The 23,702-nt window shown below is 54.1% G+C and overlaps 1 protein-coding gene across 4 annotated transcripts in view; it reads left to right on the top strand.

The window, feature by feature from the left end:
• KIRREL3 (kirre like nephrin family adhesion molecule 3) overlaps nt 1-23,702 on the top strand; it is a 525,608-nt gene that overhangs the window by 425,514 nt on the left and 76,392 nt on the right. For all 4 annotated transcript variants that reach the window (XM_081799114.1, XM_081799115.1, XM_081799116.1 and 1 more), the window contains exons 3-4: nt 8,727-8,876; nt 13,649-13,798. In XM_081799114.1, the coding sequence (XP_081655240.1) occupies nt 8,727-8,876; nt 13,649-13,798 (300 nt within the window). The remainder of the gene's footprint in view (nt 1-8,726; nt 8,877-13,648; nt 13,799-23,702) is intronic.

Here is a 23,702-nt window from a genome sequence, read left to right on the forward strand (position 1 = left end):
CCGTACAAGTATTCTTAAAGCCTTCCCCAGTTGGTCACTGATAACAGAGCAGACGGCAACACTGAGCCTGTTCTGCATGGCTGGCGGGGCAGCATCAGGAGACTGAGACGGGCTGGGGTGGTGCCAATCGGCAGAGCTGAGGGTGGCCCCGCCGCCTCCCATTCACCTGAAGGTGAGAAAGACTCGAAAGACTCATGGGAAGGAGCAGCTTGGGGTTTTTTTTGTTTGTTTTTTTTTTTAGGGAGCAGCTTCTAATCGGTGCAACTTCAGATTTGCAAAGCCTCCTGGGATCCCTCATTCCAGGTGCTGTGTGGCCCCACTTTTTTAAAAAAAGATTTATTGGGCGCCTGGGTGGCTCAGTCGGTTAAGCGACTGCCTTCGGCTCAGGTCATGATCCTGGAGTGCCGGGATCGAGTCCCGCATCGGGCTCCCTGCTCGGCCGGGAGTCTGCTTCTCCCTCTGACCCTCCTCCCTCTCGTGCTCTCTGTCTCTCATTCTCTCTCGCAAATAAATAAATAAATAAATAAAAATAAAAAAAATAATAATAAAAATAAAAATAAATAAATAAAATAAAATAAAAAAAGATTTATTTATTTTAGAGAGAGAGAAAATGGAGGGGGAGGGGCAGGGAAGAGGGAGAGAGAGAAAATCTCAAGCAGACTCCGCACCCAGGGTGGAGCCAGACTCAAGGCTGAATCTCACGACCCTGAGATCACGACCTGAGCCGAAACCAAGAGTCGGATGCTTAACTGACTCAGTGACCCAGGCGCCCCAGGATGTGGCTCTACTTTTAGTGGTCCTGGGCTCAGGAAAGACTCGTGGATGGTGATGTAACTAAAAACAACCCTTTGTGAAACACCTCCGTGTGCCAGGATCATTTACACACGAGTCCTCTCCCCAGAGCAGCTGTGCGAGGTAGGTGTGTCACTCCCATTTTACAGATGAGGGTGAGGAACGTGCCCCAGATCATATTGTTAGTGAGCTTCTGCCCAGGCCTGCCTGCCCCTGTGTTCCTTGCGCTCTCCAAGACCCAGGCTTTGGCAGGTACTCAAAGCAGGTACCTGAGGTTACTCGTCACTCATGCCTTCGCTTGCATGTTTTTCCTAACCCAGAATGACATCTCTCCTCCATCATGTTCCCCATTTCATGATTCCTCCTCCACGAAGCTTCTCGGTTTCCTCCCTCCAACCCTCCTGCTTGCAACAGGCCTTTTGCAAACCCAAAAAGCGCTTTATGTGACCCCTTGATGAGACCGAGCCCATTCTCCCTTGTAGCCTAGCGACTTATGGTCAAATGTGGCCATCCACACACACTCAGTAAGTTTTGCTGAATGTCCTGGGAGTTGAGGCAGGCAGGGTTTCAGCTGGGCTGCCCCGCACTCAGGCACAGGGGTGGTGGTGGGTACGTCCCCAGGGCACCAGAGAAGTTCTTGCTCCGCCTGCTTCTGGACTGCTGGGCATCCCCAGGGCATCACTCAGCCTCTCAGCGCCCTGCTCCTTTACCAGCTCTGTCCCCCTCTGAAGGAGCAGGACAAGGGTGACTGTCTGCATGGGTTTGCTGAGCACTGGGCTCCTCAGAAGCCAGGGCAAGCATTCCAAGCGGCCTAGTTCCTGTCCGGGAATGGCTGGGGTTAACCCTAAGGGGAGTGGTCTCCTTCCCTCAACCTGCTCCTGGAGCCAAGGCTTGGCCAAAGTGCCCAAAGATGGGAGGGGGGAAGGGGGCACACCCACATGCCATCCCTGGACTGCCTCTGATCTGATCTCTGAGCATAGATCGAAAGAAAGGGATGTTAGGGACATTAGCAACCCTGCCCCCACATCAGGCTCCAGTGCAGTTTGCACTGAGGCCTTCTCTTTTCAGCTGCGCTAACCCCAAATCTCATGCTGTTTGCACCAGCCCCTGCTGACCCTGTGCATATTCCCTCTCGCCACCAGCATGGAACCACCTGAGCACCAGATCGGTGACAGGGAGGGACACAAAAACCTACGCCCATAGAAGTGGCAACAGACTTGGGACACTCAAGTACTAGAATGTATGCCCAAAAGATCCGGGGCTGACAGCTATGGGTGGCAAAGGGTGGGTGACGTGAGCCTGCCACTAAGGACCCTGACCACCATGCACATGGGGCCACTGGGCCCTCTTCCTACTTGTTACACACACACACACATGCACACACGCACACGTGCAATGTGCCCGCATACCCCACAGCAGCCAGGCCCCCAGACCACTGCTATAAAAACATCACTCCCAGTGATTTGGCCCTTATGACCTCAGCCTTCCATACAAAATGCCTCTTCCCTCCCCAAGAAATAGTCAGGAATTGAGGGGTGACCTCAGATCAGGGCCCCGAGGTGTGTGAGCTCGTAGAGAACCATGGGGTCTTCAGAAGAGAGTGGGGACCTCCCAGAGCCAGATGGTGATGGTTCATTCCATGCTACTGTGTACTGCAAGTCCCCAAAAAGAGTGTAAGGTGAGGGGCCATGCGGTCAGGGCTGGGAGGGGGTGACCCCTTCAGGGAGCCTGCTGGGCTGGTGCAGATGAAGGAGGGAGGAGGGATGGAGATGCACAGTCTGGAGAAGAGGAGAGAGGCAGCTGAGCTGCCCTGCTCCTGAGCGGAGAGCCGGAGAGCCGAGGGAAAGAGCTGGTCGGAGGACAGACCAGACAGGATGGCAAGAGGGGAGGACTCCCAGCTGGGCTGCTGCAGGGGGTCGGGGAGGGGGAAGCTCTGGCCCAGGACCGGAGCCCAGAGGCTTCCCAATGCTACGTCCCCCACCCCTCTCTCTAGGCCGGGCTGCACCTGCACCTGTCCTTCTCAGCACTGAAGAGCTGAGGCCCCTCCTGCCACGTGCCCTGCAGCCCCCACACCTCCTCCTGCTTGCCAGTCACCAGCCATCCTGACTCAGAGCCCGCCACGTGGGCTGCGCACATGGCTCATCAGGATGGGGCTCCTCAGAGCCCACCCTCCTCTCTATCCTTCCCAGCCAGATACAGCCCCTGCTTCCTGCGGTTTGAAGAGAAGGCCTCCAAAGGCCCCACCTGCTCGGCACTTCTGCCTCCAGGCTCCTTACCTGCTGAGCAGGTGGAGGGAGATCTCTGCGCTGGGGGCCTTCAGAGCCGAACTCTAAGCCCCACTGAGCCACTGCAGAACCTTGAGGCTGGCACCTCTCCTCTCTGAGCGCAGTGGGGAGAAATACCTCCCTTCCAACTTCAGAGTTGTAAAGGCCCAGTTGGAGAGCTGGGAAGGCGCCCTCTTGGCCTGCGAAGTCCACAGCAGCCCGGGCATGCAGGGAGCCCGCAGGCTGCGGACAGTCGCCTCACGGGCTCTCCAGTGGCCCCTGGGCCCCCTCCCCATTCTGCAGGGCCCCTCTCTTCCTGGGAGAGCGAACAGGAAAGCGTGCCTGCAGTCACCACTGGAACCACATCCCACTCCGTCTAACCCACCAAGTGTGTTTCCGTCCAAGCCCTCCCTGAGAGTCTCCCTAGACTTGGCAGTCCCGGCCAAGGGCAGGGGAGAGTGTGGTCTTGGGGGGGTTCTGTGAGCTCCCAGGGCTTAGGATACAGCTCTGGAATAGGACTGCTGGGCCTGGTGTCCCTCCCCCACCCCTCAGTGCCCTGGGCCCCTGGACAGCCTCATCCTCACGGAGGCCTGATAGGGCACCTGCCACACAGGACTGTGAAGGAGAGCATTTGTCAAATAACCCACGGACAGCTCTTAATACACATGCTACACGCAATGGAAGTTAGCTATTATGAATTCTGCAACAATAAAAGTATTATTTGTGATATATAGCTAGTTCTATATATTTATATAATAACATAGTTACATAGATAAGGACTATATAATACTAAGTGCCAGTAATTTTACACCTCCTTTCTTTCCTAGCCCCCACGGCGGCCAGTACTAGACTCCACCATGAACCCTAATTCAGTGTTGTAGACCAGCAACTGGCAGGAGGCCATGTAAACTTAGGGAAGAACCAAGAAATCGCTTCTCACTCCAGAGATCCTCTGCCTCTCTTTAGATGGTCTGAGGGCAATGGTTGCTGGGGTTGAATGGAGGGAGTCCTGATTTATGGATAAAAAATCGAATCTAGACCCTTAATTCAATAACCAACATGGGAAGTGGCAAGAAAACAGGGTTTGCAACCAGAGACATTTGGGTCTTTACTGTACCTGGGCCCACTGTGTGACCTTGAATTGACCTTGAGTTACAACTGGGTGACCTTGGGCATGTCACTTTATTTCTGGGAGCCTCAGCTCATCTGTGAAATGTGGGTAGTAATACCTGACTAGCATTGTAGTTATAGTCAAAGCTTTGGTTGAAGTAGGTCTTCCATGAATAACTGAGTTATTTTTACCCTACAAAGCCTGACTTCTTGAGACTCTGGCCCTTTCCCTTCACTTCTCACCTCACTCGTTCTGTGTGGTGTGCTCAGCACAGTATCTGCCCAATCAGTAGTTTATAATGTAAAGACAGTTTTCCTTCTTGACCACAGATCTCAGGGGACAAACTAGAGTAGGTGGGCCACAAGGTCACAAGTCAAGTGTATTCAGTGCTTATGCGCTAGACGAGGTGCTGAGAATACAAGATGAAAAAGACGGCTGTGGTTCTTGCCCTCAGTTTACCTTCCATTTCTCACTTACCTTTGTTCTTTTGGCATCTGATATATAGTAAATGCTCGATAAAGCTTTGAAGAAGTTAAGGGGGGATGGGAAGGAGGAAAAGTGGGGAGGAGAGGAGAAGAGAAAAGATTCCCCCCCCCTTGGTGACAGGAAGTGCCTGGAGGCACAGGAAAAGCTCCTGGAGGAGAATTTGGCATTCAGTGAGGGCAGGGCTGGTTAGGGAGCCCTGGAGAGAGGGGCGATTCCAGAGTGGTGGGACTTTGATGACATGGGACAGGTGACATAAGTGAATGGCTGCTGAGCACCTGGAGAGAAGCGGGTCAGATTTTGGAGAAGCTTATCGGGTGCTGTCTGGCGGGTAGGAGAGAGCCATTAGACTTTCCACCCCTTGGAAAGGGAAAGTGGTGGTTTAGGGAGAAGACTCACGGTTGGACCTAAAAGCATTCACAGGCTGTCGAAAGAACCCAGGCAGAGGTGGGGAGGGCCCAGACTTTGGGTTGCAGCCGTAGGAATGGAGAGGAAAGGGTGGGCCTGGGAGATGCTGTGGAGGAGGGGCTGGGCCACACTTGGTGATGGGGACAGATTAAAAATGAAGCAGGAAAGGGAGGTCACACGGACTGCCAGGCTTCACAGCAGGAGAATGTCAGTGGGCACAATGGGAAACTGAGGCAGAAAACTTGGGATGGGTGGCACAAGGTGTGCTGGTGTGTGCAGCATATACTCTGTGCCCAGAGCAGAGTTGTCTGGGTGTGGTGGGCGCACAGATGTTCGCTCCTGGAGGGAAGGACCACGTCGTATCCATCTGTTTCCCATAAGGCAGTGAATTGCCTGCCTAGTAGCAGGTCGCAATAAATGTGTGTTGAATCACAAATGTTCTCAAGGAGCTTCCTGTCTACTTACCATAACGCCCAGAATGTTCTAGAAAAGATCCCGGGCTCACTCACAATTCACTTCCTGGGAGCTGGAAAGACAGGGAAAAGAAACCAGCTGTGAGGGAACGAGTGAAGAGCATTTTTTGGCCTGGAAACTACACCCATGGATGCACACTGTGTTCCTAGGGGCTTTGAAGCCTGGAAGAGAAAACTCAAGGTACATCCTATGAGTGAAAAGACAGTGCACCCCATCCCTCCACCTCCCCTCCACCCACAGCACTGTGATTTTTTCTACTCTAGATAGTGACACTCAGCTTATGATTCTATTTGAAAAAGCATCTCACTGATTTGAAAGAAAAAGTATTTCTCGTGGCATGTATTTAATGCACAGAAATTAAAATTAGATTGAAAAAGAAAATTGTCAGAGCACGAATCATCCCCTCCCAAAAAATAATGGGTAAATACTATTCTTTGGGTGGTTTTGTTGAGACTGTCCGGTGTATCTATCTCCGTGCCCCCACCCCACCCCAAGAGACGTTCTTTCCAACAGACCCAATGTGGGAGCTGAAAGCTCTCTGAAGCCTGATGAGATGTTCTAGAAAGCTCTCTGAAGCCTGCTGGGGATGGATCAGACCGTCCTCCGCTCAGGCCCTCCCCTACTCTTCACTGTCCCTTCACCTCTCTGTGTGCTCAGGGCTTATTGGGGGGATCTCGTGACTGCCCCAATCCATGGCTCTGAGACAGCATCCAAAGTGAGCTAGTGAGCACTCCGCGTCTTCCTCCATGGCCAGTCTCGGCTTTCCCTGCACCAATCAGGGCTCACCCCCCCCCGCCGCCGCCACCCACAGCCCCCTCAGGATGCCCCCTGTACCTCAACTGTCTGTTATCCGCACCCTCACCTGAGGAAGCGGGACGGGGGGTGGGACCCCCGCAGGGTCCTCACCACTTGCTTGGGGCCTTCTCATTACAGTCCCTCCGCCCCCAGCTGACAACCTGATAATTCTCTCTGATAACACAATCTCTGGCAGCCATGGCAGCTGTCTTGACACTGTCCTTCTTGCAAGAAAGATTTTGAGATATAAGAAGGAGCTGTGAAATCATCACTGAGCGGGGAGAAAAGAGCCTCAGAGAGGAGTGCCCTCCTACAGCCTTCCCCCTCCTCCCCTCCTCCCTTTCCTCCTCCTTCCCTGCCCTCTTTCCCTTCCGGGCCCCTTCTTCAGGCCTCTCCAGCTCCCTCCCGTCTCCCTGACCCTCCTCACGTCACCCCTTCCTTGGGCTCTTTCTCCAGGCCCCCCCACTTCTCCTTTCCCTTCTCTCTTCTCTTCCTCCTTCTCTCTCTGTTTTGGTGCCCAAAACAGTCTAATTACAACAGAGAACTTGAAGAGACTGAGAGGAAAAAAAATAAATAAACCCACCACACATAGCTGATTAAAATGTCCTATGAAATCTAATTTGTAAAGCTCAAATCAGAATAAAAAGTGTTACTCCCACAATTCAGGGCCAATTTCATTTTTAATGAGACTCCTCAGAGACCCAGCCAAGATCTCATCAGGTTGCAACCGGCTACCTTCCCACCTGCCACAAGCTCTCTGAGGCGGACCTCCACGGCTGCCCTTGGGGAGCCCCACCGCCAGCTCCACCCCCCTGGCCCGCTTCCCTCCGCTTCTTTACATGTGTATCACTCCCTTCTTCAGGCCACCTGCTGCTGAGAGCATTGGCCTTAGCAGTGGTCCAAGCCTGGGGCGTTGTGTCCCCACGATGGGCAATAGCTAGGGTCCAGGACCTCCGTGGCCATCTCCAACTCTCCCATGTCGGGGAGAAGAGGCTGAGACAGCAGCCCATCCACTGGGTCCACTTTCCTGAGCTGTGTGTCTCTATCTCCTGGGCAGGGCTTGGGAAAGAATGCGGGCTTGGAAGTCACAGGGACCCCCCCTGCCCCCCCAGTCAGACCCCGGCTCCACCACTCATTAGCTGTGTGATCTTGAGTGGGTTACTTTGCCTCTCTGATTCTGTTTTCCCTGCTGTAACATCTGGCTATTTCTGCCCTGACATGTAATTAAACAGCTTACAGAAGGGAGGGCACGTGAAATGCAGCTTGCTGTGGGCCAGGGGCTCCGTAAATGTCAATGTCCTCTTGTCCATGCATCTGTGGCCCCCCAGGGAACACGGATCACATCAGCCCGCTTCCTCAGCTTTCCTTCCAGGACCGGCTTAGGGATCTGGGCACAGCGCAACTCAGTAGGTGAAAATACAGTCTTTAGAGCAGGAAACTCTATATTTATAGCCTTTGTCCTGCCACCAGACACTTCTGGATAATTTAGTTAACATCCAGGCCCCTGCAAACTGGGCTTGGTAAGGTCTAAGCGTTATGGCGACTGTAAAAAGCTAAAGGTAATGCATACTCAGTACTTGCTCGGTCATGACCAAGCCCAGCTCCTGTTAGTGTTTGCCACTTCCTTGGGCCCCATTTCCTCCTCCAGAAAATGGGGGTCAAAATCGTACCTACCTCATAGGTTGTTATGAGGGTGAAAAGGTTAATGAGCTAATATTTTAAAATCTTAGAACAGCGGTTGGGGCGTGGTACACACTGTGGGTGTGTCCGGGTCACAGCTCCTGAGCTGGCTGGCTTGGATGGCTCGGTGCCGTCTTGCTCCCAGGGGTGCATGGGAGAGCTTGGGGTCACGCCCGTGACCTTCTCCCAGGTGATAGGGAAGCCGGAGCTGGGGCTGCCACCGGAAAGAAAGGGACAAAGCGGGGACTCCTGCACGCGCTGTGTCACGTTGTACCAGCCTGGGAACCACTGAAACAATAATGTTTTCCCTGGATTCTCTGGTTTTTGACCAAACCGCACCACCTCTGCCCTGTTGTGGGAGGAGGCGCAAGCCAGCGGCAGCAAGTAAGAGTTAGCCCAATGGAAAGTGGCAGAGCTCGTCCCAAGGGCGGTGCGCACGGCCTCTGGGGGCTGGAGGAGGCCGGATCACAGTGTGAGGTGTGGTAAGGACTGACGAGCGGGGGCGGCTGAGCGGCCAAGCAGCTGCTAAGAGCTGGGACTTAAGCTGGGGGCACGTAGGAAGCTGCTGCTGGGCCCCAGGCAGGAAGTAAGATGCAGGGGGCGGTGGGGTGGGGGGCTTCTCCCCTGGGTCAGTGTCTGCTCTGCTGCTTAACGTGAGGAGAAGCCTCCAGGCGCTGCTACCTGCAAGTAACTGACCGCTGTGCTTGTCTCCTTCCTAGGCCAAGTGTACTCCTTCAGCCAACAACCCCAGGACCAGGCCGTGGTGTCGGGCCAGCCCGTGACACTGCTGTGTGCCATCCCTGAATACGATGGCTTCGTCCTGTGGATCAAAGACGGCTTGGCTCTGGGAGTGGGCAGGGACCTCTCAAGTGAGTACCCCCAGACCTCCCCGGGAAGGCCTGGAACCCGTCCCTGCCTGACCCAGCCACCCTCCTAGGGAACCCCATCTTCATGGGCATTTGGCGATTAAATCTCCAGGTTTCACTGTGCATCCACCCCCTCCTCCCCGCCCCTTTCCCCCCTCGCCACCGAGCAGAGTCAGGATAGGCAAGCTCTGGGTCCAGGATCCATAGGACTTTGAGAGCCCTTCTGACTACAGTAATGAATTATACGTAAACCGTCAATTCTGGTGGTCAAACCCGAACAGTGTGGCCCTGGAGGATCTCTCCGAAAGTCAAACACAATTCAGGTAGAGTCAGATTCCTCGAAGTAACGTGTTCCTGTTTCTTGGTCCAAAATGTATCCCCCACTTAAGTGACCACCTGGTTTTTCCCGGGCTGTCATCCATTAAAGGGAGTCAAAGAAATTGAAAACTCACAAAGGAACCCAGTTGCTTTTAGGGGTTACCATGTGATGGGAAGAAAAGAAAAGGAACGTTTTTTGTTTTTTTGTTTTTTTTTTTTTTTTAAGATTTTATTTATTTGACAGAGAGAGACACAGCGAGAGAGGGAACACAAGCAGGGGGAGTGGGAGAGGGAGAAGCAGGCTTCCCGCTGAGCAGGGAGCCCGATGTGGGGCTCGATCCCAGGACCCTGGGATCATGACCTGAGCCGAAGGCAGACGCTTAACGACTGAGCCACCCAGGCGCCCCAGAAAAGGAACGTTTAAAGTGCAAACCTCATTGAGCCCACCCAGGCTGGTACTGAGCAAGGATGTCCCGGTAGGCTCCTGTCCCTGGCAGCTGAGTTCCCTCCGGTTGGTGTGATGCCCTATCATCTGTTAACCATTGTGAATGTCAACCCTTAACTCACATAGATGTCTTTCCAATCCATCCTCTCCCCCGGTGGGGGGAAAAGAATAGAATCATCCTGCTGGTCACTTACCTATCAGCAATTACTATTCTCTCCTGGGGAGGTAGGCATGTGACAGCTTGCGAGGCTTAGCATAACCTGGAAAATTCGGAACAAGGGATCTGGGTGTCCCTGCCATTGGGGAATGGCTGAGGGTGGAGGAGGAGGAAAAAAAATATATGTATTCAACTGAGAAGTAGCTTTGCTTCTCTCGTGGGGTACAGCTGCAGGAAAATAAAAATCGAAGTGCACTCAGGAACATGATGGTTGGGAAATTAATATTTTAAAATGTGAGTTACGTCTTGCCAAAAATATATATTGAAACATTACAGTCATGGTCAATAGCCTCACCGGGTCTGAGTGCTACAGCCCAGCTGAGCATGGATAAAATACACAACACTATCTCCAAAATATACTGTGCTGCCATAAAATTTAAGTATTAGGGGAACCAGCCAATTTCAGGGGCTCTGAACTTCCTTACCTGAGAGAAACTGGGGGAATGATCTCACCTTCCCAAACCAGAATCACTCATGGTCTGCGCGGCTCTCAGCTTGGACCAGCATCTTTGCTAGCTAAGGAGGTGCTCTGGGTTCCTGGTCAGTGGTTTGCAGCCTCCGGTCAAGGACTGGGGTCTTTTTGGGTTGGTGGCCAAGAGGAAGCTCAAGGTCCACCCCGGATGTTCATCACTACATGGATAACTGACCTTCTGGCATCCAATTCCATGAATGGTTCTCTGGGATCAGGAGTGGGTCCCACTAAGTGCTGAGTGACGAAGGGTTCTGATGAACTGGGGTCTCTTTGCTCTCTGACTTGACTCGATTTATACAAAGAAGGTTGTCCATCTCCTTGCATAGCCGCTAAATTCAAAGTCCTGGTAAAGCATTTTCTGTATTTGATCACTGATCCCCAAAAAAGCATCCTGACAATAATGACAGAAACTCACATGCTCGATAAATACCGTTTGCTTACCTGACAAGAAAGAGAGAGGAATAGATCTCGATTTCATTCAGCAAGTATTCGCAGAGCATTCAATAATGGCACAAGTCCCCCTGTGGGGAAACTGAGGCCCAGAATTGTGAGACTTCAACCTGCCACAGCTCCATCCTCTTCTGTTTTTTCATTTTATCCTTTTCTGTGTGGCCCGGCTCAGTGGACCAGGAATCACTCCCTCACTGAAGACCTAACTGTCTTTCTGGTCACCAAGGCTGAAAATCATTTCAAAGGAAATGATTTATAAATGCATGCCCTCATATTGATAGAACATTCTTCTTCTAAGAAGCTCAAGTGATTCTCAGACATTATGTCATAAATCTACAATGGTCCACAGGGAGAAAAAGAAGGATCTCCCCCTTTATCTGACAGGTAAACAAAGTCACAGTCAAGAAAGAAATGGATTCGAACATACACCCAAAAAGCCTGGCACCCTGCATGTTCTCGCCTCTAAAGAAAGGGACCTTTTTGGCTATTCTATCTCACTGTCATTTTTCTTTAAACCAGCATTTACAGACTCTACTGTGTGCCACGCACGAACTGATAGTGTCCCCATTTTGCTGATGAGGAGATGGAAGCACGAAGAAGTTAAAGTAACTTACCCAAGACAACAGAGCTAGGAGGTGATAGACCGGGCATTTGAACCCAGGCACTTGGACTGTAGAACCCAGACCCTCAATAATTTTGCCTCCCCTGAGCGTAGCAAAAGAGAGTAATAATACTATGGAAGGAGCTAGAACTTGCTCAGAATCGAGGCCTCTGGGCCTGTGTTTTCCAAAGATCCTGCCAGTCCTTGGGATAGCATTGCAGCTTGTTGCCTAATTAGGCAAATACAAACAAACCCATCACTGATGTTTTCAGCAGCTCATGAGAGCGAAATCCTGCTGCTGATTGCTTGCAAGATAACAAAAACACATGCTCCAGCCAAGATGCCTGCAGGAGACCAGGGACTAATCAAAGACAGCGGGATTCAGAGGCTGGGCTGGAAGGGCTGGGGGCGGCGAGCCAGCTACATTGAGGGCAGCAGCGGGGAGAGGGCTGGGCAGGAACCCCTTTCCAGCCCCTCGTCCCGGCCCTGGGGAGAGCCAGCTTAACTTACCTGGGCTTCTTCCCAAAGCCCAGCAGAGGGCAGGAAGGGCGGGCAGGAGGGGAGGTGGTGTTCCCCGGAGGTACAGCCGACTGCCTTGTGAGTATCTCTGGCCAGGCCAGAACAGCTATGCCGGGTGGGGCCATTTGAATGCACGATGGGGACGATGCTAGCCATGAAGACATGAGCCTGAAGGGCTCGGACACACAGGAAGCCCCCAAAATACATACTGGGAAGGATCCCAGCTATCTCCCTGACAAGGAATGGGTGTCAGTGGCCCCTGTACGGCCCACCCTTGGAGAGGCCTGCCCCACCCTTAGCTTATGATGGGAAGGACCTTAGAGCTCCAATATTCTATCTAGGATAGAAATCTGCTCTGCAGTGTGCCTGACAGGTGATCACCAACCTGTGCTTGAATGCAGCTACTGATGGGGACCTCACTACCACCTCTGGCAGCCTAGATCCTTGCTGGACCTTCCAAATTATATTAAGAATATTCTAAAGCATTTCCGAATATTAATTCTGTCCACTGGTGCTAGTGCTGTCCTTGGGAACTACTTGAACACGTCTAAGCCACACTTAGAGACGGAAATATTTGGAGAGCTATTGCATGTCCCTCTGTCTCTCTGTTTCTGTCTCTCTCTCTCTCACTGGCTTAAGCCCTAGTCTTCTCTTTAAAAGGCCAGATAGGCCAACCCCCTCTTCCTACGGCACATTTCTGAGAACTCACACTGTCCTGGCGAAGGTCTTTTAAGAGGAACGGTTTGTAGCTGCCGGAGGGTGGGCGGGCCTCTGAAGAGAGAAGGGAAGAGAACAGGGAGGAAGGTCCCTGTAAGAGGCTGGTGGGGGGTGGGGAGGAGGGGAGACAGAGCTCAGGTAAGGGGATGATGGGAAAGAGATCCTTCTGGGAGATACTAAGGAGGTCTAGAGCCCAAGGCCCGGGACAGGGGATCTGCCCAGCCTGGCCAGCCACGACTTACGTTGGCATTTATATTCACCCTACACAGCAGCAGGAAAGCTGATTAATGATTTATCATTCTCAAATTTTTATTTATCCATTATTCATCACCAGTAGTATAAGGGGCCCCACATTCCTAAGTGTCCTGAGTGCCTCGTAAGTGCTTAATCAGGCCCTGGGGTCTGAGGTGTGGAGAAGAAGTGACCAGAATAGGGCCCCTTATGGTTCAAAGTGGCCAGAGGATGCCAGCTACTGGTAGGGTGGGCCTTGATTTGCTCATCCTGAACAAAACTTTCCCCCCAAAGTCATTCTTAATTCTTTTCCAGAGATTTCTGTTTTCTTCCCTCTCTCTCTCTCTCTCTCTCTCTCTCTTACTCTGTCTGCTGAGAATTGCAGCCTGGGTCTCTCTGTCTCTCTGTGTGTCTCCTTATCAAAATGCATGTCTGCTTGGTAAACCACAGCGCTGAGCACACTGCTTACCAGAGTACTAACCCTGCTGTGTCTGCCCACGCTTAGCATTTCCATCTCTGCTCTCTGTGTCCTCTCTGATCATAGCTTCTCCAATATTCCTAAACCTACACACACACACACACACACACACACACACTGCCTAATATCCAGGGAAAGCTCTCGATTTTGTGCTCCTCACACCAAGGTCAAGGCCCTGAGCAGTCGCGCCACCCCCACCCCCGCCCCTACCCCCCAGCCTCCAAGACCAGCCCCTGCTCACGTGTCCCACCACTGTGCCTGTTTGGTAGGAATGCCTCCCCGACCCTTGGCCCCACTCCACCCCCCACATGTGCACTGTATCCACAGGTTACCCACAGTACCTGGTGGTAGGGAACCACCTGTCAGGAGAGCACCACCTGAAGATCCTGCGGGCAGAGCTGCAAGATGACGCCGTGTACGAATGCCAGGCCATCCAAGCCGCCATAAGGTCCCGCCCCGCACGCCTCACCGTCCTGGGTAAGAGCCGTTGACACGTGGGGGGCGAGGATACTCCAGGAAGCACCATGCACTCACTTCCAGAAGGGCCTCTCCGCTGGGCAAAGCCCAAAGGGGTTATCACACTGGGCTCCGGCCGCTGCTGCCCCACTGAGTCAGGACCCACCATCCCCTCAAAAAAGGGGAAAGTGAAAGTTCCCGCCCTGGAAATCAGAAGGCCACTGCTAACCGACCTGTGACCCTGTCCAACCCCAGGGGGTTTGACTCCAGCTTAAGGGGCTAAAAGGGGCTCCTGAATGCTTATTTATTCAATCAGGAAGCATATTCTGCACACATGATGGTTGTCAGGCCGTGTGCTAGGCGATGGAAATACAGAGAAGAATATGACACATCCTTGAGTCCGTGCTTTCTCCCACTAGGTGCTAACAAAGCATGATTTCAGCATCCCTAGGGACCACCGCTGCACCTGTTCCTTCCCCACCCTCCACCGCTCCCTGGGAACCCTGGCTCTCAGCTGGAGAACTGACTGCCTAAATCATCCCTAGGAAAATTCATTTTGGGCCCTTATGCCAAATCAGACCTTTGTCAGCCTTGGCCTTTCTTCTTCTTGGCTTCCCCAGAACCCATTGCCCCTGGGACACCCTGCCTGAGAGGTCCCCACTCCTTCACCCAGGCAGACCTGCCTGAAGACAAGGGAGTGAGCTCGGCCGCCTCTTAAACGGCCTCCTTCTGACTTCGAGGTCAGGCCCTGTCAACTCCCTCCTCCAGCCCAGCGGCTACTGAGGCCCAAGCCCCTGAGAACCGAGCCGCACACACAAGGTGTAATAGCAGACATGTGTGTGCACTTGACCGCCCCTCTCAAAGCACTTCCACTTACGTTACCTCCGCTCTTCTGACGCAAGACAGTGGGACAGGGATTGTTGCCCCGGATGAGAAACTGAGGCTTGGAGACGCCACGGGCCCGGCCCCGGGGGTGGGGTGGGGGGGGGTCTCCCAGCTAGGGCTCGGGTACCACCACGCTGCCTCCTCGGTGAGGCTCCGCCAGCCCCGGGTGGGACGGGGCCCAGGCAGCAGAGAGGGGAGCCCGCCCCCTAGCAGCTGCCGTGAGGCTCCGACCACGGGGTCAGCAGCTGGGACGCTGCCTCCTCTCCTGGCGGATCAGGCGCGTGGCTGCTCCCCGATGAAATATTTAAGAGCGTGTCAGGTTAACTTCAGATCGACACGGCAACACACGGGACACATCATCCCAAGCACGGCAGCAAGCCCCGGACGACCACTTACCGAGCTCGGGGCTTGGCTTCTCGAGACAGGAGGCAAAGCTCAGGGCTGACCCCAGAACCTCCCTCCACCCCGGCGTCTCCTCTAGCCTGTGATGAAGGAAAGAGAAAAGAAAGCGGGCCCGGCAGGGTAAATAAGCTGGGACAGCTCGGTCCAGAAGGGCCTGCAGAAGAGTGATCAGGGATATGAAAGGAAGAGGCAGACATCTTCATCTCTCCCGAGATGGTGGCTGAAGTGGGGATGGGGGTACAGTGTGGTGTGGAGGTGTGGAGAAGAGTAGGAGGATTTAGTGTCTGATATGTTTTCTGATTGTGCAATGCCGGAACACTTTTGGGCATCTCCAGAGATGATTCTGTTCCCCGTCCTCAAAATAATCTGCCTCCTGCAGCCTTGCTCCCCTTCTAGACGGTACCAAAGGATGCTAAGTTGAGGAGGACCCAAGCACTGCCCACTCCTGACTTCTCGCAGGACCTAGACTAGACAGAGATGCAGCTCGTCCTCAAGTTCTCGTCCTGCTGTCAGAGCTTTGCCCGGTGGCACCCAACCATTCACAGGCTGCCTCCTCTCCTCTCTCAGGGACGTATCCAAGCCCAAATTACTCCAAATGTTGTACAGATGAGGAAATTGAGACTTGGAGAGCAAAGCCACTCATGGCTTAATTACCACTCAAAATAGACCCCAGATTTTCCAACTCCAAACCACTGCTGTCTGCGTCCCTAATACCAGCACAATCTCCTTTGTCTCGTTGCTTAAGGGCTGGGCTGCTGAGAGCGGGGCCGCAGAGTCTCATCTGAACAGACTCGGTTCCTTCTTAGGTCACATCTAAAAGGCTACCCCCCCACACCCATCTCCCCCTCCTGGGCCCAGACCTGGCACAGAGCCGGTTTGTGTGCGGAAAAGGCGTTACGAGTCTGGAAGGCAGTTGAAGAGGGGGAAGGAGGAGTTTCCAGGTGATCCCGACAGGCTAGCCTGCTGGATTCCCGAAAGCTGGGAGAAAGGGGCCTGAGCATATTCCGGCCACCTTTCCTGAAGACTCCACCAACGCCACTCCTCCTAACAAACTAACCTCACGCAAGAAAGAGCTGCCCCAGACTGTGCCTCCAGCCCCTCCTGATCACCCTAGGTCCCACCCCTGAGCTGGTGCAGCAGGTGTCTCCCCCCAACCCCCCTTGGCGGGTCCGCAGGCCTCTGCCTGAGGCGCCCAGCCCGACGGAGTGTCTTTGCGGTGTACAGCCCCACCTACTGCCCTGGAGAGAGGCCCTGCGTGCAGAAGCTGACCCAGCCTTCTGGAAGGGGAGCTCTGGTCCGCTCACCGTGCTGAACAGACAGAGCGGCAGAGGGAAGAGGGGTGTTTCTACCCTGGCCAGCCAGCTTCCCAACCAAGACCCCATCTGCTTTGCGGTGACATCTCAGCCCGGGAAAATGTCCCAGCCAGGTCCCCAAGGGAGGGACTGCCTTCCCTGTGTTCCAGGAATGAGAGAGCTTCCTAATTTAGTCTGTATTTGCCTGAGATAGATTTTTAATTAAATAAAGTAAGAGCCTGATTAGAACCTGCGGAAGATGTGAGAGCAGAATCAGATGGTATTCCAGCAAAATTGCAAAGCAAAGACTTTGGCTAGAACAGAGGGAGACCCCTGGGGGTCTTTCATCAAAGCACCAAGTGAGGAGGGCAAATATGAGGGATTATATAGCCAACAGATGTGCATTGTTAAAATATGCATCTGTCAGCGTCCTGCTTGGAGAAGCCAGAGGGCCAGTTCACAGAGCCCGTGGTGCTCCAGGGAGGGCATGGGGACCCAGCCCCAGCAGCCAAGCCTAGAGTCACAGACACATTAATTAGCCTAGTGTTTCCAGCTCTCAGATGCAATCAGGCAAGGAGCAACTGGGAGCTGAGCATTTGCTACCCTGGGAGGCAGAGGGAGGAAGCTAGGGGACCAGGAGAGCAAGAAGGGGAAGGGTCAGAGCCAGGTAAAGACTCCGGGGCCCTGGTCCAGGATAACGGCCAGGCTGCATTCCCTCTGTGGCACAGAGGACCATGCCTTGACTCGGGCCAGGTCGAGACAGGCATCTTTCCACCTGCAGAACATCTCAAGAATCATGGTATCCCAGAGCAGCAGACTTGGAGGCAACAGTCAAGGTCCTGCCATTAACCAGCTGTGTGATCTTGGCCCTGATACTCCACCTCTCTGGCTCTCAGTTTCCTCATCTGTAACATGAAGGTGGTGATAAATAAGATGGTCATTAAGTGCTGTCGGGCTCCCAAAACGCCGTGACTTCTACAATAAGGAGTCCAACTTGCGGCACCAAGTAGTTGAGGAATATGGCCCATCCCCCACTGGAACCAGAATCCCCTTGGGACTGAGGCACAAAAGGTAACAGAGTGTTTTGTGCGGCATCCTACTTTGAGTCTGGAGAGGGGACCTCTCACAATCCTGCCCAGCCCTGGGATTCTGGATTTGGCTGTACATTTTAACCCCAGAGTCCTCCCTCTGTCTGCAGCTTCTATGCATTCCGAGCTATATCTGTGGGGACTCAGCTTAGCAGGACATAATAGGACCCCCGTGCACATGAGCAGAGCTGGGGTGTAGCAGGAAGAGTCAGGGGCTGGCTGCAGAACCCCTACATGCAGGTCACTCATTGTGTGACCTTGAGCAAGGTCCTTAGTGCTCCCCCCACCCCCCGGGGTCTCTGGTTCAACTCTCTATAACCAGCACTTAGTATAGAGTAGGCCCTCAATACTATCTGGGGTTTTTTAAACAAATGAATGAATGAGTGAGTGAATGAATGGATTTTCTCATTCCTCATCTATAAAATGAGGATAATAAAAATCCAAATCTCCCAGAACTGTTGTGAGCACCAAACAAACACCCCCCCACTCTAATGTGCCATACACTTTAAAGTTACATCCATACGCACACACATGCAGACCATATCCTTCTCACACCTGCAGGGACCCAGGGTTGACAAATATCTCTACTGCTCCAGGGCTAGAGCTGTAAGGACAATATTGCATTTGATCTTGCTGAGTGCCTGAAAATTTGAGAAGCGAGGAGTTGGAGGACCCGGAGCAGGGAGGAAATGGAAGCCGAGGTTTTGATCAAGAACTATTTCCTGAACAGCTACTAGGTGCCAAGCACTGAGCTAGGCAAGCAAGGTTCATCGGTCAGTGAAAGGGAAAACCAGCCCTGCCATGGTGAGCCTGTGTTCTAGCAGAGAGTGAGCCAGTCAGTCAGTAGTAAACAGATTAAACAAGCACCTTGTGTGGGTCCGGAGGATGTCAGATGATAACAACCGCTGGGAAACAGAAAAACTAGAGCAGACTGAGGGGGATTGGAAGTAGGCGGGGGTGGGGGGGGGGTGTTGGATGGCGGGTTAATTATTAAGAAGGGAGTTTTCCCAGTCTTCCTCCCATTTCCCTCATCTTCCTGGCCCGTTCTAATATTAACTCTGCTGTCTTGTGGCTCCCATTAGAAACAAAGCTTTCTAAATCAACATGAATTATTTAATGATGGAGACTAAGTCAATTCAAATAAAGAGGGCATCTTTAAAATGATGTCAAGCTCCAGACAATGAGGGGGCAAACAGAGAAGGTCTGGATGGGTCCTTGAGTTTTCAGAGCCACGAGTCCCCTCTGCATCTCTCCACCAGGGCACCTGTGGGGCCCGGGCCCCCTAAATTTTCGACACTGGCAGCACCCCCCAATTCCCAATCCTCATCTTCTGGAGGGGGAGGGGCGTGCGGGTCCAGCAAGGGAAGACAGAGCTGAAACACAGCCCAGGAGCACTGGTTTCTAAAACGGCTCTTCCAGAAACTGGTGGCAAGAAACCCAGCCACAGTCTCCCTGTCAGTAAGGGACAGACCGAGCTGTTCTTCAGGGGTGAGAAAGCACCCCACAGAACAAAGCCCAACCCCCGCCCCAGGCTTGCCCTCTGCTTTCCCTCCAGCCCCTGCTCCAGCACCCGCTTGCTTTGCTCTGGGGACAACAACCAGCTCGCAGCTCCCTCCACTGCCCACACTTCATGCCTTCGCACCTGTGTGTTGCTACCTGGAATGTCCTTCCCTCCTTTCTTCCCTTGGCCAACTCTTGCTCCCCTGTCAGGATCCATCTTGGACATCACCTCCTCCAGGAAGCCTTCCCTGAACGCCATATGGCCTGGCTGTCCCCTCTGTGCTCCCTTCGCCTTCCATCCACACCTCAGTCACAACACTCAACACATGATCTTGAAAGTAACCGTTTCCCTGTCTGTCTCCCCCAGTGGGTCTGCATCCTGCCTAGGACAGCCTGCAGGCACGTACTGGGTGCTCAGTAATGCTCATCATATAACTGTAGCAACAGGGCTCGGGGCAAACTGGGGGGAGTTTGCACTGCACCTCACCGCGGAGAACAGCGCCTGGCAGATACTGAACCCCACAGCTGTGTCATATTGTGCCGTGATGCGCTGTGTCATGTCGTGTCGTGTTTAGAGGGGCAACGCGGCTTCGGGGTAACAGCCCAGACTCTGAAAGCCAGGTGGCCTGCCCTGGAAACCTAGCTGTGTCACTTTACCCGTGCCGTGACCTTGGACGAGGCCCCCACCCGCTGTGCCTCGGTTTCCTCATATGTGAAACGGGGGAATAGTCCTCCCTGCGCTCTTAGGGTCATAGAGAGGATTTAATGGGATAACTGATGCAAGACGTTTCTCAAAACAGCACCCGGTAAGCAGCAAGGCACAAAACCACTGGGTGTTATTATCACCCCCAGGGTGATGGTCACCACTATTATTTTTGCCATGCTAAGCCACACCAACGAGCAGCTCTTCCTTCCTGGGGAATCAGGCTCTGTGTCCTGGAGAAGCTTCGCCACCCAGCACGCAAGGCAGAAAGACACGAATCCTGCAGGCCCCTCCCGGGCTCGCACGCCTGGGAAGACAAGCAGAATTGATTTCCTTATCTCCTTATTAGGCGTGTTTTGCCTGGGCCCCGGCCTGGTCTTAGGTGCTGTATCTCATTTGTGCTGTTTGCCTGCTTCCTGCCACATTCATTACCCAGCAATCACCCCCAAATAGGGGCAGCAAACAAGCCAGAGATGGTAGAGAGGGGGAAAGGCAGCATCCTTATCTCATGAAGTTCCAGAGGGGAGCCGGGTGTCTGAGCTCCTGCGCACCTCAGCCCCACCCCCCAGCGCCCACCCCTGCCCCCAGCTCCTTCCCACCCCCTTCCTGCCCCTCTGCCCTTCTTGGGGTCCAGGGCCAGAAGCACAGTCCCCTCCTCCGTGTCTCTTGGGCCACTGCATGCCCCTCTCGGCGGCCCTCCTGATTTAACTCCCTGCTTACCTGCTTGGGCAGGTTGTAAGGTGAGCGTGGCCTGAGGGCATTGAGTTACCTTAGGGTGACTAATAGTCTCTGTCTTCTAAATTACATTATAATATAATTATATTATATTGAGGGTAGTTAACCCTATGCCCCCCCACCCTGAGTAGCTGCCCATAGCAGTTGTCGGTGGCAAGTGAAGGCTGGGGGGAGGTGCGGGGGGGGGGCAGTGATGGAGGGTCTCTTTGGAGGTCCCTGTAGTCAGCCGGTCAAGTACGTTGACTTCAGAGCTGGGTCCTCCCTCCTGCTGCCCCCCGACAGCCTCCCTGAATCTCTCATCTGCCATGGAAAGGAATGCCGCCCCCTGCCCCCCCGCCCCCGCCACAACCTGACTCCCATCTCCCTGTTCTTCATTTCAACCTCAGTGTCAGAACAACTTGCGAGGCTCCAAAGGGTTTGGGGGTCCATCAGGGATGGAGGCAAACTCACTGCTTCCCTCTCGGCTTGTACGTAGGGGGCAGAGGACAGGCAGGCAGGAAGTGGGGAGAGCTGATGCCAGGGACGCCCACCCCTGCCTTACCCTACCCAGACCCAGCCAATGAGAAGAAAGCTAACCGGCCTATTTAAGTGGCCTCGCTGGAGTGGCCCGGAGGCCCAAGACTGCCTTGGGCTAGAGGCAGCATCCCCAGTGGCCAACCCAGGGCCAGCCCTCCCCTCTGCCTTCCAGCATCTCTTGCTTTCAACACCAGCACGAGGAAAGGCAGCGAGGTTCTGTAGCAGGCCCCTGGGTCTGTTGCGCGTGCAAGGTGCTCAGCCTCCTGCTTCCGCCCCCCGCAACTCCTTAGGTAGTTCTGCTGAGCCCTCAGGGTCCCCATCACTACATGCCCGAGGCTCCTCAGGCAGCCCCATGCCCCTGAAGGGTGCCACCATCATACCCAGGATACTGGCACTCCTCCGGGTCTAAGCAGGACAGGGGCCCTCACCTGGAGGTTGGAAGACACGCATCATTGCCGCAGGCCTGCCACTGACATGATAGGCCCAGGTCTTCGCCATGAGACCTGGGCTAGTGATGTGTAGCCATCTCTGGACTCACTCTCTCTCTCTCTCTCTCATAAAATCATGGTTTGACTGTGATTCGCCTTCCCTTGATGGTGGTTTGGGGTCGGCCCTGAGGGGCATTGTTCCCATTGTTCCCTGGCTCTGAGGAGCGAGGATAATATGTTCTTCCACTGCTTTAAGCAAGTGTGACCGTGGGAGATGCCGAGCAGGCTCCATACTCAGCAAAGGGGAGCGGGAGCTCAGACCATGGAGAGCTGCAAAAGTCAGGACCGTGATCCTCTGGCGTCCACCATTTGCCATCCGGCGTGGACCCAGCAGCTTCAGGGCCACCTGGGAGAGGAGAGCCACTGTCCTGTAACCTTCAGGCTGCAGCTGCCCTGAGCGGGGGCCTCACCTACTAGGCCATCACGGGGCTGCTTCCTCTGGCTTGGGCAGGGCCTCCCCACATCCCTGCATGTCGGAAAAAGCACAGGCAGGAGCCCACTTGTGTCCGGGTGCCTTGCCGGAGTCCTGTCAGGGAACCCAGCTGGTCGTGTGCGAGGCTCCCTGTCCGTGCGTCAACCGTAGACACACACACACACGCACAATCCTGAGGATGGCCGAATCACGGTGGAAAGACACGGGGACACTCAGTCAAGAGAATCCGTCACTGTTGGGAAATGGACAAATCTTAGTAACTCAACGAAAGTATTGACCATCCCTCCCTGTCAGGCCCAGAAATGAACGGAGTAGGTGGAGCATGAGAGCCCCAGCGTGAGGCCCCGCTTCTCTATTGATCCCCCCTAATGAGAAACCAAGTGCAGGGGGGAAGAGAGTCCCAGTGACCGAGAGGGAGGGCCAGGGCCAGTGGGTTCCCACCGGGAAGGACTCGTCTCTCCCCTGACTCCAGCCTCCGGGGCACCGTGGGTGTCCCCCCCACCCCCCTCACCCCCGGGATGGTGGCCGAAGCCAGCCCTGGGAGAGCCCAGACCCGCTGAGCTGCGCAGGGAGACCTCCAGGGGTAAAAATAGCCCACCACTTCTCCGCTCCAACCTCAGCCCGGGCCTGAGCCGAGGGTTTCATGGCAAATTATGGATTTAAAACAAGCAATGAATCTCCATCACAGCATGAAATGAGAAAGGAAAGCACCACTTAATGAAAGCCCTTCCCCCAGCCCAGGCAGCCGAACAGGCCGGGGAGGGGTGGAGTTTTAGGAGGGAGTTTCGAGATGAAGTCACATGCCCAAAGCGCACTCACAGGAGCGGTCCCAGAAAGAGGGCTCCGGGACAGGGGGCAGAGGCCGGAGCCCCCGGGGAGATCCCCGCCGTCCCAGGTCAGAGGAGGTCACTGAGGTGGCAGGGTTTACCGCTGCTCTGCAGAGCAAAGATGCACTGCGGTCCCAGCAGAGGGAACAGCCAGGGCTTCGTTAGTCTGCTGCTGTGTTGGGAGGAGACCTAGCTGGTAGGTCCCGGTAGGTCGGGAACCCTGACCCACTGCCTGGTAGTCCTCCCCTTGAGATCATGGACCATGGGGATACAGGTCTCCTTCCAGCCCCAGGGAACTCCAGGAGCCCCATCTGAGCCATCACACTGTCCCAGGGCCCCCAGCGTCATGGAGGGGCCTGAACAAGGAACTGAAGGCTTCCTGACAGCCCCCCCCCACCCCATTTCCCATTTTCCATCCCAGTAAGTCTCGTTATCAGAGGACTGCCCACTGCTTCTTTCCCCATCGCTCTGGGCCGCGACATGATTCTGTCTGTGAGGACGAGGTTTTCCTGAGTGAGAGCGTCCTAGGCGCCCAGAAGCCCACGCAGGTGCTTCCATTTTACAAAAGTAGCTGAGCCCCACAGCCCAAGAAGGCTGGCTTCCAAAAGAATGTCACATTTTCACAAGTTGATCCAGGTGTTTGTAAGTGTTTCTAGAAAGAGGAACTTTCCATTTGTAAATGTGTCAGGAACCGTGTTAGACGCTGAAAAATCACCCGGTACCTGCCTGGAACACCACTGCAGCCTCAGTGGTTGGAAGGCAAGAAACAGAGGAGCAAGCCGATGGCCGGCCCGACGGTCATCCCACTGGAGGAGCTGCGCCTCCCAAACACACCGCTTCCTCCCCACTCTGCTTGCTTCCCCTCTCTCTACACACACAGATAGACACACACGTGTAGGATGATGGAAAGAACTCATTTTGCAGATGGCTCAACCGAGGTCAAAAAGGAAAGGGAAGGGAAGGGAGGGGAAGAGAAGGGAAGGAAAGGGAGGGGAGGGGAGGGGAGGGGAAGGGAAGGGAAGGGAAGGGAAGGGAAGGGAAGGGAAGGGAAGGGAA

Source organism: Leptonychotes weddellii, chromosome 11 (genome assembly GCF_054177405.1).
Source record: "Leptonychotes weddellii isolate Sample4059 chromosome 11, ASM5417740v2, whole genome shotgun sequence".
In the NCBI taxonomy this organism is placed as follows: Eukaryota; Metazoa; Chordata; class Mammalia; order Carnivora; family Phocidae; genus Leptonychotes; species Leptonychotes weddellii.